General features: G+C 36.1%; 1 protein-coding gene across 1 annotated transcript; it reads right to left on the bottom strand.

The window, feature by feature from the left end:
* Positions 1-17,257, bottom strand: LOC121380528 (10 kDa heat shock protein, mitochondrial-like). The gene is made up of 4 exons (XM_041509374.1): positions 17,126-17,257; positions 7,173-7,334; positions 2,845-2,934; positions 1-396 (listed from the first exon to the last, which is right to left on the bottom strand). Exons 1-4 carry the CDS (start codon positions 17,126-17,128, stop codon positions 346-348), a joined length of 306 nt encoding a protein of 101 aa, XP_041365308.1. The 5' UTR covers positions 17,129-17,257; the 3' UTR covers positions 1-345.
* Between the last annotated feature and the right edge of the window lie 42 nt (positions 17,258-17,299).

Raw genomic sequence — 17,299 nt, 5'->3', positions numbered from 1 at the left:
TCAATTTTATGTTTTAATGAATTCATACAGTCACAATGTAATCTGATTAAAATACATGATAAATGCACACATCCGTTCAACAGACAACTATAACATATATACCTATCAAAATCAAAAGTGTAGACAATCAAGCTCAAGAACACAAGTACATGCAAAAGGTCCACCTCTGAAAACAAAACAAAATCACTATGCACGTCTGTCTCGGCTTGCTCACGCATCGAGATTTAGATGACAAAATATGAATTTCACTCACAGTGAAAGAATATCTGCATGCTAACATGGTTCTTTCTGCGTTGTAGCACATGATGTTTTTATTTTAACAGTAATTCCTTTGTTGTAAATGCCTCAAGATTCAAATCTGCCTAAAAGATCGCCATCGCGAAACAAGAAGTATTCCTGAAAAATAAAACACCCACATTAAACACTTTGAACACACCGACTATGGACACAACTAGAGGAACAAAGCCATGATGACTTGCATGTCATATGCCAGTTGGTGAAAACTAATCAATGAAACGTTTCTTATATCTGTTAACAGTTTTACCTTTCTCTGGTGTCACACATATGAACTGTGAGGCACAATTAAACAAATAGCATCTGGTGAAAATATATACCATATATTCACCAAAGGATTTAAAAGTTATTTAAGCAACTGCAAATATAACTGATCAAAATGACCTGACCTGACCTGACCTTACATTGGGCTGAGTGAAAGTTTTTTGTTAAATGACACAGTCAGAACACATTGATTTATTAATCATCGGCTACTGAATGTTATTTGGTAATTTTGACATTTAGTCTTAGCAGGGCTAGAAATGAAGAAAAAAAATTCTACATGCACCAGGTGCATGCTGAAAAAAAAGTTACATGCACCATTAAATTCTGCATGCACCAAAAATAAGGCAACTTTTTTATACGTAGCTATTCGGAATTATTCGGCAATACCTATATTTATTTATTAACAGTACCGGAACGTTATACAACTGTTTATTACGGATTCTTGGTCAAATTTGAAAATTTCACCCATCGTAAACGCCTTACAGAAATCTATAACAGGCCTATTACAAAAACGTACGAATATTTGTGTTTTGTATTAAGCAAGTTATCAACTTTTTAACTCGATAAGATCTGTTGGTATAATATAAATTAGCCTACGGAATTCGACGAGAAGTTGCGATTGAAATAATCACTGGCTGACTTCGAGTCAACTACGCGAGTAACGCACCTGCACGTTCGCAATCATCTGATTAAGAATTTAAGTGCCCATATCTGAGGTCGAAAATGTTCAAGGCAGTTACGGTACGTTGTATTGATCACAGATCTGGCGGAGTTCAATTTGTCAGTGACAACAACTGTGTTATGCGCGTGGATACCCCAAAGTCGGTCTCGAGCACCTTCCCTAATACCGTTCATGGATATAACCGAGATATTGCCGGCAATTTTCGCAAACATATTTCACGGAAATGACCGAAAGGGCGCCATTGTTTAAGTAGGATTATGGGATTCAAAATGGATGCGCCCATAAGATAGAAGTTATCGTTTTCATGTGGCGAACAGATTACGAAATGCATACACAAAATTCAACAACTTGAGTCTGAATCTGGTAGGCAACAGGATACTAGTATACGCAATACACAGTACTTGAAAAATATTAGCATGCACCGCGTGCACCCAGTTTTAAAAGTTACATGCACATGCAAAAATCAGCATGCACCGGTGCATGTACTAACACTGCATTTCGAGCCCTGGTCTTAGGCGAGAAAACACTAAATTTTTCTGTCAGTAGCAAGGAGGAAACATTTTGTTTTCAAAATCTTGATTATTGTTTTGTTTTGAGATATTTTATTGATAAAAAAAGAATCAAAAAGATTGCACAACAGGCAGAGCCTATGTAAGTGCTCTCCTAAACAAGATGGACACCAGACAATATTCATAATCATATATATAAAACATAATAATGTCCAATGGCATAAAATATTTAACATAATTAATATTTTTTAATATATAGTAATAAAAGGTAGAGTAGATAGAATAGAAATGGGATAGTCGAGAAAAAATAGTATAGTAATGATCCTATTGTTGGAGCTAACCTTATATGGGGCAGTAAAATCAGAATAATAAGTTAGTTCAACTCGAATCTCATATTTTCAGCTATATATTTATGTACTGCGTTAAAAATTAAACTGTTTTCTTTAATTGGTAGGTTTATTGACCCGGATAGTAGTAGATCAATGTCTAAGATATCAAGGTAATTCCGTAGCGATGCAAATAAATCATATCTTTTGTCTGATGAACAGACATAAAAATAATGAAAATTATCTTCACAGTTATCTCCACATGCACAGCTTGGGCTATCTGAAAGATGCCTTAAGAATAAATGATAGTTTTAGTTGCTAGCATAGTTACGAAGTTGACAATGGATAATGTTACATTTACGATTTCCATAAATATAGAGACTAGATGAAGGATTGGGATTTCCCTTGATTATTGATATTTCTAGTCAATTGAAAATTGATTAGCAACTATTGTTTAATATTTTAAAATTGTGTAGCTATCTCGGAAACTTGTGTAGCGAAATGCAACACAATAATGAACAAAATGTTCTCTGGCAAGGGATCTTTTATATGCACCATCCCAGAAAGGATAGCACATACCACTACCTTTGATATACCAGTCATGGTGCACTGGCTGGAATAAAAAACAGCCCAATGGGCCTACAGACTGGGATCATTCCGTGCAGTTGAAAGACTCGCTGAACACTAAAGTATTGTTGGAAATAGAATAAAAATTATTTTCGTCAATTATTTCTTTCACCTACAGATTAGTTCAGGAAGATATATTCACCTGTTCCTCAAGAACGACCTTTGTTCCTCCAAACTCTGGAAGAAGGACTTTGTCTCCCACTTTTACACCAACAGGGATAATGTTTCCATCCTACAATAAAAAACACCTTTTAAATGTTAATACATGTAAATGGAAACAAGTCTAATGAGGTGTATACACAGGCCCTCAGATTTCACACACACAGTTGTTTCCGGTACCATGTTGGTAAAATCATGAACCGAAATTTCGTTTCCCATGATTATTATATTGAGCAAGATTATTCAACAAAAATAATATATATATATATATAATTATTTTTTAAAAACCCAGTTTCCGATGGGTTCCCATGATCAGAAGGCACAGAACCGAAAGAGTTTCCTGTGAAATTTGGAATCATATGGCCTGTATACATGTAACGAACATCAAATTAATATACCGATGGAAAGAAATAAGAGAACACGTGGTATTTGAGACCAAATTTAACTCAGTACTTCAGTAGTGATGCTTATATAAAATATAGAAAATGTAATGTATCAATGAATATAAGTAATGTGGGCTTGACTGACAGTAACACTGTTAAAGTTCCTAATACTGTGGATGAGGGTTTTGGTTACAGTTGATTGTCAATATAAAAATGTGTGATCCCAAACTTCCCGTATATCTTTCCATGAGTATAGCATTACTTCATGAAAGTAGTTTACATTTGGTGAACATTTAACAGAGCATTCATAATACAGAAAAAGGCAGTGCAAAAGCAACAATTACATGTAAATATGTATGCAGAGAAAATACTCTGCCATGAACAAAATTTTATTTTGACAATTCTAAAACAATCTAGTAACAATATCAGGTTCATTGATTAGTGAATTGTTCCTTTTTAACCACCAAGGGTCAGTTCACACACATACCAACTTTCCACCCAGTCTGTAGAGTGTCTAACACAAGTAACTGTCTGCTGTCATATGCAAGTACAAGACCTGGGCGGCATACTGTCATTTGATATATATAGATCTGTAATTTGTCAACTATTTATTCTATGAGAAAATCTCAACATATGAAATTCGGTATTGAAAAATATTCCCATACACAACCATGAAGTTAAAGTTTGTTTTGTTTAACGACACCACTGGAGCACATTGATTAATTAATCATCAGCTACTAGATGTCAAACATTTGGTAATTCTGACTCGTAGTCATCAGAGGAAACCACTACATTTTTCCTAACGAGGCAAGGGATCTTTTATATGTACTTTCCCACAGACAGGAAAACACATACCAGTCTTTGTCCAGTTGTGGTGCACTGGTTGGAATGAGAAAAACCCAATCAGCTGAATAGACCCACCATGGTGGTTCGATACTTAGACACAAGCACCTTAAGCAGGCACTCAAATGACTGAGCTAAATCCTGACCCCACCATGAAGTAAAACAATACAAATATATCCAACTATATTACACTAATACAAATTGTCTGACACAAAGTGTGTGTGGACAATTTTTCCATGGAATTAACAGGTAACGTGTACATGTATGTTGTACAAACAAAAGTATTAGCCGACCACGGCAACAAAGCTCAAAGCGATATAGCATGACAGAATGAACCGAATATCTCAGAGAATATCCCAAATGACAGTCGTGGAATAGTTGAGATTTTTTCCCTCTTTTTTACTCCAGTGGCTGGTGATTTCTTGAACATTTACTAAATTTGAAATTCTTGGCTTATGTTACTGAAAAATACAGTATACCTAGTAAAGTTCTATGTCATCACATCCTGCTCAAACATTCAAATATATACAGTGAGCTCCGTGATCTAATAGATAATCTGCTGGACAATCAAGCTGACGACAGTGGTTCAAATCCCGTCAAAGTTGGCTTACACATTCATTCATCTTTCTCATCTATCACCCTCTGCCTGTCATTCTCATTATTTTAATATACAAAAAACTTTCCAATTTCTCCCACGATTTCAATCTGTTTTGACCCTTTCTGACTGTTTTCTGAGCTGTCCACACCATCGCCTACCTGTCTCAACCTACTCCACGAGTACAGTCTCTGTGTATTTCCCTGCACCCACCTGGCATCCTCATCCTCTGCCACTAATAAAGCTGGTCAGACCCACAGCACTAACGACCACCGGTAGTAGGAGTGCATAGTAGGTGGTTACAAGTGCCTCTTAACAATGCCAGAAGTAACTACTGAACACTCCCCAAAGTGGCCAGACTAAGCCCACAGCTAAACGCTGATGGGGAAATGGCAGGTGTGTGGCACAAGAGACGAGCACCTATCGCGGTTGGAGAGACAAAGACTGAGATGTGGAGGTGGACAGTGAAAGAAGTTGAACAATAGGAGTTGTTGCCAGATCGGGAAGAAATGAGATGGAATTCAAAGGAGAGAAACGAAAGGGGGCAGTGGGATCAAAAACAAAAAAAACAAAAACATTCAAATATAAGGGAGAGAACTGAATCAATAATTTCCTAAGAGAATTGATGGAGTTATTCCCCACAAACAGAATTTGCTATTCTTTTTTTTACAATTTAGTTATTGAAATTGAACCAGAAACAAAATACAAAAAAAGTTTAAACTTAACGACAGCACCAACAGCAATTGCCATTGTTGAGATATAAATCGCCTGGGGTCAGTACCACCACCAATGACACCTTTTGTGCCACTTGATAAAAATTGGTGTCGCCAGTAGAACTTCTTGATGTATACACCTGGTGTACACTATCGGACAGTATATAACATTTGTTCATTTGAAATATGTCTACATGCAGCAAAATAATCTTTCAGCCATGTTTATTTGCTGCAAGTCACTTAAAGAAAATGTAGGCAGGCTCAAAATTGTCATCGGTAACTTGTTTCACACATGGCAAATGTTTTAAAATAAATGCTATGTGTCAAATTGTTTTCAGTCCAAGCCCTGCATAGTTATAATATAAATTAGCTGTTTTCAGTCCAAGCCCTGCATAGCTGTAATATAAATTGTCCTTTTTCGGTCCAAGCCCTGCATAGTTGTAATATAAATTGTCCTTTTTCAGTCCAAGCCCTGCATAGTTGTAATATAAATTGTCCTTTTTCGGTCCAAGCCCTGTATAGTTGTAATATAAATTGTCTGTTTTCAGTCCAAGCCCTGCATAGTTGTAATATAAATTGTCTGTTTTCAGTCCAAGCCCTGCATAGTTGTAATATAAATTGTCTGTTTTCAGTCCAAACCCTGCATAGTTGTAATATAAATTAGCTGTTTTCAGTCCAAGCCCTGCATAGTTGTACCGTATTTGACCGGAAATAAGCCCACGTCTTTGAATAAGCCCCCCTCCGTTTTGATAGCATTTAAGAAATTAGGCCCTCATTCGTAAATAAGCCCACCCCCAACTTCGTCACCTTATAAATAACACGAAATTGCAAGTTTGCTCAAAGTTCATTTAAAAGGTCATACCTACTGCAGATAATTAAACACAAATGTAACACAATATTTTACCACCAGTGAGATTTAGCAGTCTAACAATAACAGTGTGTAACATTGTTTTCAATTTCATGCCTGCAGTATTTCTTTGAAGTATCCAAGCCCAAGTATGAACTAAAAACCAATGTCTATTTTTACCACCACACTGGGTCGCAGTTAATGCTAATTAAGCAAATACCATATTCTGATTGGCTAAGAACAATGACCTTAGATTGAAAAAATTTTGTAGTGTAAGCTGGCTGCCTGTGTCAGAAACGTGTGTATAGCTATTGAATTTGTTGTTAATTGCTGTTGTTTCAAGTCTTCTCAGCATTAAATTTTGGATGTAAATAAACAGCACTGGCAAGTAATTGTAACATAGGTGTTTCTGATAATTAGATACTAGTAAAAAAAACACAATTTAATTAATAAACATTTATTAATAACAAATGGAACACTAATTAATAGATATGCTACTGAACGTTTTTTGTTTTCTTCCTAGTTCATTTAATTATTATTATTTATTTTAATTATTATCTTCTTTTTTTTTCTCAACAAAACTGGTCCCTTGTCTGGGAATACGCCCACCCCATGCTAAGCTCACAATGAGTTGTCTTGGCCCCCTGGGCTTATTTCCGGTCAAATACCATAATATAAATTGGCTGTTTTCAGTCCAAGCCCTGCATAGTTGTAATATAAATTGACTGTTTTCAGTCCAAGCCCTGCATAGTTGTAATATAAATTAGCTGTTTTCAGTCCAAGCCCTGCATAGTTGTAATATAAATTAGCTGTTTTCAGTATGGGCCCTGCATAGTTGTAATATAAATTGTCTTTTTTTGCCACTGGATACACATTATTGCCAACAGTAGACGGGATAATGTTTGTTTAAAACTGCTCACGATTACTGACCTCAGTTCTGTGTCCTGATCCAACTGCAACTACTGTTGCCTGCACCACTTTTCCTTGAGATTTCTCTGGAAGGACAAGTCCGCTTTTAGTTTTCAGCTCTGGCTTAAATCTTTCAACCAGCACTCTATCAAACATGGGCAGAAACCGTCTAAATGCTTGGGCCTGAATTTGAAGCAATAAGGAAGAAAATGTTTTATTTAACAATGCACTCAACACATTTTATTTACGGTTATATGGTGTCAGACATATGGTTACGGACCACACAGATTTTGAGAGGAAACCCACTGTCACCACTACATGAGCTACTCTTTCCGATTAGCAGCAAATGCCAAGGGATCTTTTATTTGTGCTTCCCACAGGCAGGATAGCACAAACCATGGCCTTTGTTGAACCAGTTATGGATCACTGGTCGGTGCAAGTGGTTTACACCTACCCATTGAGCATTGCGGAGCTCATCAGGAAAGACGACTGCATCAAACAAGTTCCATTGGTTTTTGTCCTAATGTCACGAAGAAGGAAACAGGACTATGTTGCGGTGAGTTGTTAATTTCATGTTGTCTTTTGAATATCTGGTAGACCAATGTATAATAATTGTTTTGGGGGGGGGGGGGGGGGAGAGAGAGAGAGAGAGAGAGAGAGAGAGAGAGAGAGAGAGAGAGAGAGAGAGAGAGAGAGAGAGAGAGAGAGAGAGAGAGAGAGAGAGAGAGAGAGGAGAGGGGAGGGGAGGGGAGGGGAGGGGAGGGGAGGGGAGGGGAGGGAGGGGAGGATTAGGTTATTATTTACTTTTAAAAACCCAACCATTTTAATGTTTATTAATTTGCAATGATTTACTTTCTAGGTCTTCAATAAGGCCAAAAAAAAGTAATGACTTGTTTCCTATTACATGCTGGAAAAATATAGGGTAGGTAGGTAGGAAAAACATTTTATTTTGGAAAATAATTTTATTTATGGATATTAAATAAAGGTGTTGACTACCGGTATCCAAAATAACCTCTGCATGTATAGAAATGCATTATGCAAACCAACAATACCATGGTTCATACAGACCTGGTGAACAGAAATTCCAGTACTTTTCAAGTATATTTTTCAGTTTTTTAAGTAGTCTTAGGCACAATGTTACAAGCAGTTTAACACACACACATCACTAGTTAACTACAGCTGACCGTTTTTCAGCACACGACTGGTTACCTGTCTCGCTCATAAACCGGTTCAACTATTAGTAATGCACTGTTTCCAGTAGACAGCAGCCCAGTCTACTTTAATCTTCACACTGTGGTGCATATAGCAAGCGCAACAAGGACTTGTATGCCAGTCTATCTATATCGGCAGCAACACATATCACTTCTGGGTTTTGATTACGACAAATACCCGAGAAATACTTATTATTTTTTCCAGATTTTAATCAATAAGAGACATTCTGCTTGTAAAAAAAACTCAGTACATTTCGGCAATTTTCAAGTAGTTTTTAATGAAATTCCAGTACTTTTCCGAATTTGCAAAATTCCAGTACTTTTCAAGTACTATGTCAAAATTCAAGGACTTTGCCAGGCCCGTGCGAACCCTGAATACCATTCATCACAGTGTTTCCCTAGAAATGAAGTAAGGCATGGTAAAGTGATGTTTTGGGGGCATATTTTATGTGCAGTTTTAAATATAAGTTTTTTTTTTTCCATTATACAATTTTCAAAAGGACAAAAACCGTATGGCCATTTTATTTTCTATATCTATTTCATAACTTAATTTAAAAAAAGGAAATATGTAGTACTATCCACATAGGTGTGTTTAAAGGCTTCTTTTTACATGGGCAACGTATAAATTTATAAAAGGCAAGGCATTTTGATTTTGAGGGCAACATGGTGCTAACCTATCTGTGGGAGAGTACATACAAAAGACCCCTTGCTGTTTAATAATAGGCAGAAGGTTTATTCTCATACTAACACTTAACTTCTGTACTGGTCCAGGACAGACTTGGTTGAACCGTAATTGGATAGAAACCAGTAAATGAGTTATAACAATTTCTTTTAATGAAAACTGAAAAGGCGGGTTCTATATTTATCTGTCCAACAATAACATTTAAAAAAAATGTTATGAATATTATCTTTCCTAGTGTATCTAAGAAATGGTAGACTTACCAATTTTATAATTTGCAATGTTAGTTTTATTCTGTATGCATCCAGTATTAAAGTACACACTTGGTTTGAAGCAATCAATTGGTCCAATGAATAGAAATGCAGTACAAATGCTCAGGATGCTCAAACGAATGTTGAAAAGTAGTTTGTTTTATTTAATGACGCCACTAGAGCACATTGATTTTTATCTTTAATATCATCGGCTATTGGACGTCAAACACATGGTCATTCTGACACTGTTTTTAGCGGAAACCCACAAAGTTCCCAGTGACCATTTACAAAAAATAACGAAACGCATCGAGATCTTACTGACATATTTAATCATTTGATTTGGCAGTAAACTCCATCAGTATTGGTAAACATTCCCTCCCCTAGTTTATCAGGTCACTAAATTTCTACAAGGCCAGTTTGTCGCTGGAGTAAATCATTAAATATAGTTATTATTCAGGCCTTCTAGAATACGGTGGCCCGATGCCCGAGGCCAGTGTTTTTTGAATTCGGGCCAGTGAAAGTTACTTTGTGCAATCCCGATGGCAAGTGATAAAAAAGAATTTTAAAAATCTACCAACGTTATGTCCTACGATCATACAAAAAACAAAAGAAACATCTACAAGTCACTTCTTTCGATTTGCTATCACATGCAATATTTCACTAACAAATAGTTGGCCACCAGTAATCTCTGACCCATCCATGACATCAATATACCTACTGATGTAACTTTATTAAAGTTAAAGTGTAAACATTGGAAAAACAAAAGTTCATTGTTTTGCCGCCATTTTGTTTTTGACACTGGAATCCAAAGATTTGTTACTCTAATACTAATAATATGCAAAACGGTAACCAGTCTTGTTAGTTTTAAAGGTTGCATGTCACTATTTACAAATACTTTAAATGTGTAAATTATTAATTTAATTTATAAAATATGACAAATTGCAAAGGTTTTTTTAAAAGCTTAGGAACAAATTGCAAAGGTTTTTTTAAAAGCTTAGGAACACAGTATCATGAAATAGATAAATTTAACAAAGTACCCAAATTGAAAAATTTGATTGGGGGGGGGGGGGGGGGGGAGCTTAAACTGCAATACATGTACACTTTATTCTAATAAAGGTTCTTAATTGTTTCTTTTCTCTTTTTGTTTTTTTGAGGGGGTGTGTGGGTGGGGGATGAGTTCCCATTCATAAGTACCGTATATCTTCGCCTGTAAGTCGATCTCGGCTATAAGTCGAGTCCCTAATTTCAAGCCCTGAAAACGTATTTTTTTATTGACCCGTTTATAAGTCGACCCATGAAAAACTACTTATAAATATTAAAATATTTCTTATTTTCAGCACATGAGAACAATAATATTTGAACAAAAGAAAATTATTTTACAAACTTCGGTTTTCACGTTTTGTACATCGCAATATGATCAGACTATTCCAATCAAACTATCATTATTACATAGCATCAAAACGAAATATTCCCTTAGTAGAGAGTGAAAGCTGTTTGACTGTTACTGTATAGTACTGTACAGATGGTTTGTGCACAGACAACAACTTTATTTATAAACACTGACAACAGATCACTACGATAAAACTGAAAGGATCACGTTTTGCCGCCATATTAATACATGTAAGGAGGATAACTCTGGAAAGTACACTGGTTTTTGTACCAAATGATGTGTGTCCCTATTGCTCTAGATAAGTGAACTGCAGAGATCAGTCTATTTTAAGGGAAAGCTTAGTAATATTCATGAAGTTAATCACCGCCAAAACATTGTTTGAACAACCATTAATGCCAGTGACCAGATTTCAAAATAAACTCAGGCAACAGGTAGTTAGTATTGTTTACATTTTTACTATTAGTTATGACTGTTAATTTAACTAAGTGGACTGTTGTCTTGGCATGTGGGTGAGATCGTACGCCTTTTCGCATAACCAAAACCGTTCTAATGCCAAAAAAAAAAGGTTATAAAAAATAAATGTGTCAAATTAACATATTTGAGTATAAATACATGGCATACTTCAACAATAAAACTTGTAAAATAATCCCCAAAACAGTAATATTTTTTGGTGAAATTTTTTTACCCTCTTATAAGTCGACCCCCCAAGTTATAAAATAATTTTTGGGTGAAAAAAATTCGACTTATAGGCGAAGATATACGGTAAATAAATAATGCTGTTAATTGTTGTAATATCTCAGTAACATGGATTATTTTGTATAACTTAGGTGGTTTTAGTGGAAACAATTGGTTTAAAATGTTAACAGGTACGGTAACTTTATTCTAAACTGATGAAAATCATTTGCATATTTTTCTAAACAAACCATAAAGCATGCCCATTGAGCCTATCTGTTGTATAAATTTACAAATTGACTAAACATGATCTTAGTATGAAAAATGGGCAAGTGAATTTTTCACCATGGCCAGTGAATTTTCAAATCCACTGGCCCTATGGCAAGTGAATTTTAAAAATATTCTAGAACCCCTGTATTATTATTATTATTCGGAACACCTCGCTACGCTAGATGTAGAGTAAATCGGAAAAGATCGCATATATTCGTGAAAACAATTTTCCGACTCTTCGATGATAACTAGTTTAACGTGCCCATATACCACTAGGGTTTCGAACATGCCCATCCCGAGTCTGACCTCCAATAAGATCGGTGGCCTGATTCGGGATGGAGGGGGGGGGGGGGGAGAGAGTGTGTGTTGAAAATGGGCAGAATTTTGAAAATAGAAATTAGTAAAAAAGTTAATAGAATAAATTTTAAAAAATAAAAAGGTTACAAGCCAAAAATAAAAAAGAATTGACTGCTCGGCCGAATATTTGTATAATTTGGAGCATTTTAGGACAGTCCAAAATTAAATAAGAGAAAGAAGAGAGGATCGGACCATTTAATATTTTTAAAAAAGAAGAGTAATTTCGACTCTTCGCCAGATATCTCACGAAAGTTACCGAACTTCAATTTGAAGGGAAGTAACTCCATCAATCAATTGTTAGAAGAAAACATTTCGTGGCCAACGGGTCGCCAATAAAACTAAATTTGCGACAGTAAAACCACCGATATGCGTCCCTGAAAATCAGAAAACACAGTAGGGTTATCCCCTAAATGACACCAAATTAGTGCTTAGATATACAAAAAAAGTTTTAGGGTCGGCAGGTTCAAATTAGGGTCGGTCAGGTAACCGGAAACAAACAATATTTTATGATATGCCTAAGCTGAATGAAGTTTTGGACAATCCTAATGTAGAATGATCTGTTCTCGACTGAGGCAGGCGTGTATGTTACATGCATTCCAAGTAATAGAGCTGTTTACTACTACAGTGGTAGAATGTTTTAAGCTGGGGTAGCCTTGTTATTTCTCATTTATGTGTGTGAATAATGCATTCCTGTTTATTCTGTTATATTATATATTTTAAATATATATATATATATATATATAACTTTATTTCAGCAGCTTGGTCTGCCATCCACTTTTCATACCCTGAAGCACAATTAAAAGGCTGTTCCTTTCATTGGGTACAGGCTATGATGAAACAGGTAGACAAATTAGGCCCCAGGACCACATACCTACAAAAGTAAAGTTTGTTTTATTTAACGACGCCGCTAGAGCACATTGATTTTTTATCTTATCATCGGCTATTGGACGTCAAACATATGGTCATTCTGACACTGTTTTTAGAGGAAACCCGCTGTCGCCACATAGGCTACTCTTTTTACGACAGCCAGCAAGGGATCTTTTATTTGCGCTTCCCACAGGCAGGATAGCACAAACCATGGCCTTTGTTGAACCAGTTATGGATCACTGGTCGGTGTAAGTGGTTTACACCTACCCATTGAGCCTTGCGGAGCACTCACTCAGGGTTTGGAGTCGGTATCTCGATTAAAAATCCCATGCCTCGACTGGGATCCGAACCCAGTACCTACCAGCCTGTAGACCGATGGCCTGCCACGACGCCACCGAGGCCGGTACATACCTACAAAGACGAGGGGGATCACATCTTAACAAGAAAAATACTGGCGATGCCATTCCTGCCTTTGAAACACATCATCCCAGCTTTTGATAACCTGAGAGCATTGGCGAAAACACCAGCAATGATAAAGCTGATGACCTACTTGAACAACACTTGGTTGCAGAGCCTTCACTAGACTGTTCCCCAGAACAAACAATGACGTCGAAGGTAAATATATCAATACATAATAACTAACATTGTACTCTTGCAGGACGTTAATTCTTTTTTAAAAGGATAATTCTATTTATATGCTTCAGCTAACATCTATATAAGAAATTATTACTTTAAAAAATGATGATGTATATTTTCAAGATGGCACTGCAGAATCAATGGAAAGGCGGGAAGAACAAAAATACAGTGTTGTCTCCTAGTGCCACTTCTTAGGAAAGAAGCAAAGACTGAGTATCAGCATGAGACAGGTGGAAGAGCAAACCGTAACATGCTATCAAAGAGATGCCTACCGGAAGATGCAAGGGTAAACAAACGAACTGTGGGACAACTACGAGGCAAAAGAAGTGAAAACTTTTTACGTGTGGGGAATATGTATGCACCATCCATGCCTGAAACTGCCGACAGTGAGGATAACATTTAAAAGATATATTTATTCAACTGAATTATAACTGAATCATCACCATCCAAAAAAAATTGTTTGTGTAAATACAATTTAATAAATTGCTTTGTGTTTGTTCTACTTATATTTCCATAGACTCTTCCCAGGCACTTTACATGTGGCTGAATTGGAATCACTGATGTTTGACTAGTATTTTCCCTAGCTTGTTTTAGCATGGTGCATCACCATGCCTCAATAGTCTAGCACCATCTTGCCTTAATCAGCACCATGCTGTCCTGAGATTAAACAAGCCTTTTTCAGTAATTAATTCTAAAATTGCCTTTATAAAACCCCCAGAAAGGTATTATTAATAAAATATGCCTTTTATATCTTTTGCCATTCATTTAAAGCAAGCACAAATTACAAATTAATGTTTGTAACCAGGGGTTGAATTTTTTTTTTTTTTTTTTTACGACTATCCCAAAGGAATAGTGAATTTCAAAAAACACTATTCCATCTAAAAATGTACTATACCTTAAATTATTAATGTACCACTAGTTTTCCTGACACTGCATGCTATGTCGCCCTGTACATCATTGCGTAACGAACAAGTGTTTATATACCAGTCTATGCATTACTGCGCACTAGCTGGAATTACAAATGAACTCACTGCAAACATTAGTCTCGATCAAAAAGATGTTTATTTTGTACCGGTAAGTGCATGAGAAAGGTCTTAGTAGTGCAAGGATTTGTTCTGCAGAAAAATGTAGCTGAAGAAAAAGCATAAGCGCAACAGTCGCAGGCAATTTTCGGTATTCCATGCTTTATTTTCACTTTCATGACGAAATATTGGAAGAATTGTGTTACTATTCCGTTTCGAAATTTACTATTTGCGGTATAGTATAAAATTTCACCCATAGTAACTGCAGCATCGCTAGACCGTATGATAAAATGGTTATTAGTTATTATTTTATTTTGCACTTTTTTTTAAATAAAGGAAATTTAACCTTAACCATTGTAGTAAAATTTACATTTAAAAACTGAAAAACAAAATTTGAATATATATATATATATATATATATATATATATATATACACACACACATATACATATACATCTATCTATATCTATATATATGAAGAAAAAAAGAAATATATATATACAATTATTTCTTTTCTTTTTTTGTTTGTTTTGTTTTAGGCTGTGATTAATCAACCAAAAAGCCAATTACAAACAGTACGCTTACGAATCACTGGAAAATGCATATGAATTGGTACGCAGTGAAGGAATGCCAATTAAAAAAGCAGCCGCAGTCTTTTCAGCACCATATTCAACACTTCATGATCGTGTGAGTGGGAAGATTCAGCTTGAATGCACCAGGTCTGGACCAGAAGAATTGTTATCACAGGAAGAGGAGCAGACTTTAATTAGTCCAGCATATTGAATTCATGTCTTCTGTTGGATACGGCTATACTCGTATGGAGGTCACAGTATTGCTACTGATTTTGCAATTTACATCGGAAAGAAAGCGAAAGAAGACAAAAAACTATCTTTACAGTGGTTTTACAGTTTTATGAAGAGATGGCCTGAACTGAAAGTACAAAAACCGAGATCTCTGGAAATAATGCGCGCAAAAGTGACATCTGAGGAAACCGTAAATACCTATTTCAATGAATTGGAAACCATTCTGAATAAATACAATCTGAAGAACAGTCCACAGTCAATATACAACATCGATGAAAAAGGCATTGTTGAAAATCACAAACCTCCATCTGTCGTTTCTTCATGTTTTGAAGTACCAGTTGCTGTGACATTAAGCAAATCAAACAACTGTTATTGGGTGCGGCAATGCTCTTGGAGTGGCTATACCTTTCATATTTCGTACTAAGGGACAACGAATGCACCAGGAGCTCCTTGCAGGTTGTACAGCAGGTACTGCAGTGACAGCCGGTGAAACAGGCTGGTCCAATTCTGAAATTTTTCAGATGTACCGGAGTGACCATTTTACAAAATAAGCTCCACCTGCATCATCTGATCAACCTATCTTGATTTTGTATGATGGCCACAAGTCTCTCATAAATATCTCCTTGATTCAGTGGGCACGGGAAAGGAACATTATAATATTTGTTTTGCCTGCTCACACTTCCCATGTTCTTCAGCCCATGGATGTTGGGATGCTTTGGCCCATTTGAAACAATTTATAATGGAATGAAGCATACCTATTAGTATTAGTGGGAACATGCAACTTCAGGAATTGACAGGTATTTTCTGTGTAAGATTGCTTTGTAAAGCATACTGTTCTGCCTGTCAATCTGCAAGCATCTTTCTGGAAGACCGGCATATACCCATGTAATAGAAGTGTCCTGAAGCCATCAAGTTTTCTCCCATCAACAGTCTTCTCTTCAATTAAAATAGCAAGACAACAAGAATTTGGAATGGTCACCACTGATGTCAGCCCCAGCCAATGCAATGAATTCTTCAGAAGTGCTGAAGAGGTTATTACAAGAAATGCAAAGCCAACAAAGAAAAGAAAAGTGCTTAGTGCCGTTGTTGAGGGAAGGCCATCACTGAAGATGACATTTTAGAAAACATTCAGAAACAGCAGCAGCAAAAGAAAACCAAGACCTACTAGCAACACCACAGATTCTCAAATGCTAAGCACATCAGGGGTTAGCAGTAGACCAAATGCAAACCGACATCATGGACATGTTGCTAATGACCCCGACACATCCGATGAAGAACCTGAGATTCCAATGACCTGTGCTGTAAATGCAAACGTATGCAGCCAGAGGAATTCAGACACCGTGTCTCACTCTGCTTTGTGTCCAAAAGAAAATGAAAATAAATAAAATACAAAATCTCTGCTGTGAACCTTTTTTTTTTTTTTAAGTTTCAAAGGGTTAAATGAAACCGTGATAACACTCGGTTACACTGAAGATAGCTTCGAAAATCGGCAGCCAGGTTAGTTAACATGTTTATTAATAAATATATTTTGTAAATTAATAAATATATTTTGTAAATAAGTAAATAACTGACAGAGCTAAAGCAAACTCCTGTCTGGATTTATAGTGGACAAATCATCCTCATATTAATTTACTGATTTAACTTTGTCACCAATGGAAAATTATTTATTGTTAAGCAACCTGAACAGCTTCATCAACTATTATCTATAACATTAATACATTATAGAGACAATAAAGTATATACAAAGCCAAACAATTTATTAGTTGCTTGCCAGTTAAGACAGCAGAAAAAACCTAAAGCAACAGCGTTACATACCATTTTGCAGAATACTTGCTGTCTACAACCTTTGCATCAGAATCGAAATTTCTAGACTAGCACGTGGTTTTTGACAAGCATGCGTCGTAGCCTTTGGCATGGGAGAAGTTATTACTGTTAAATTTAATTAATCGTTTGTAACCTGTCATTTCTTTTATATACGAGTTTTAACGC

The sequence above is a fragment of the Gigantopelta aegis genome, chromosome 9 (genome assembly GCF_016097555.1).
Source record: "Gigantopelta aegis isolate Gae_Host chromosome 9, Gae_host_genome, whole genome shotgun sequence".
Lineage (NCBI taxonomy): Eukaryota > Metazoa > Mollusca > Gastropoda > Neomphalida > Peltospiridae > Gigantopelta > Gigantopelta aegis.
This window is presented reverse-complemented; position numbering and strand designations above follow the sequence as displayed.

Coding starts and splice junctions, on each gene's coding strand:
- LOC121380528 (XM_041509374.1), bottom strand. Junction 2,935..7,172: donor GATCAGGACACAGAACTGAG/GTCAGTAATCGT, acceptor TTTTTATTGTAG/GATGGAAACATTATCCCTGT. Junction 397..2,844: donor AGGTCGTTCTTGAGGAACAG/GTGAATATATCT, acceptor TTTATTTTTCAG/GAATACTTCTTGTTTCGCGA.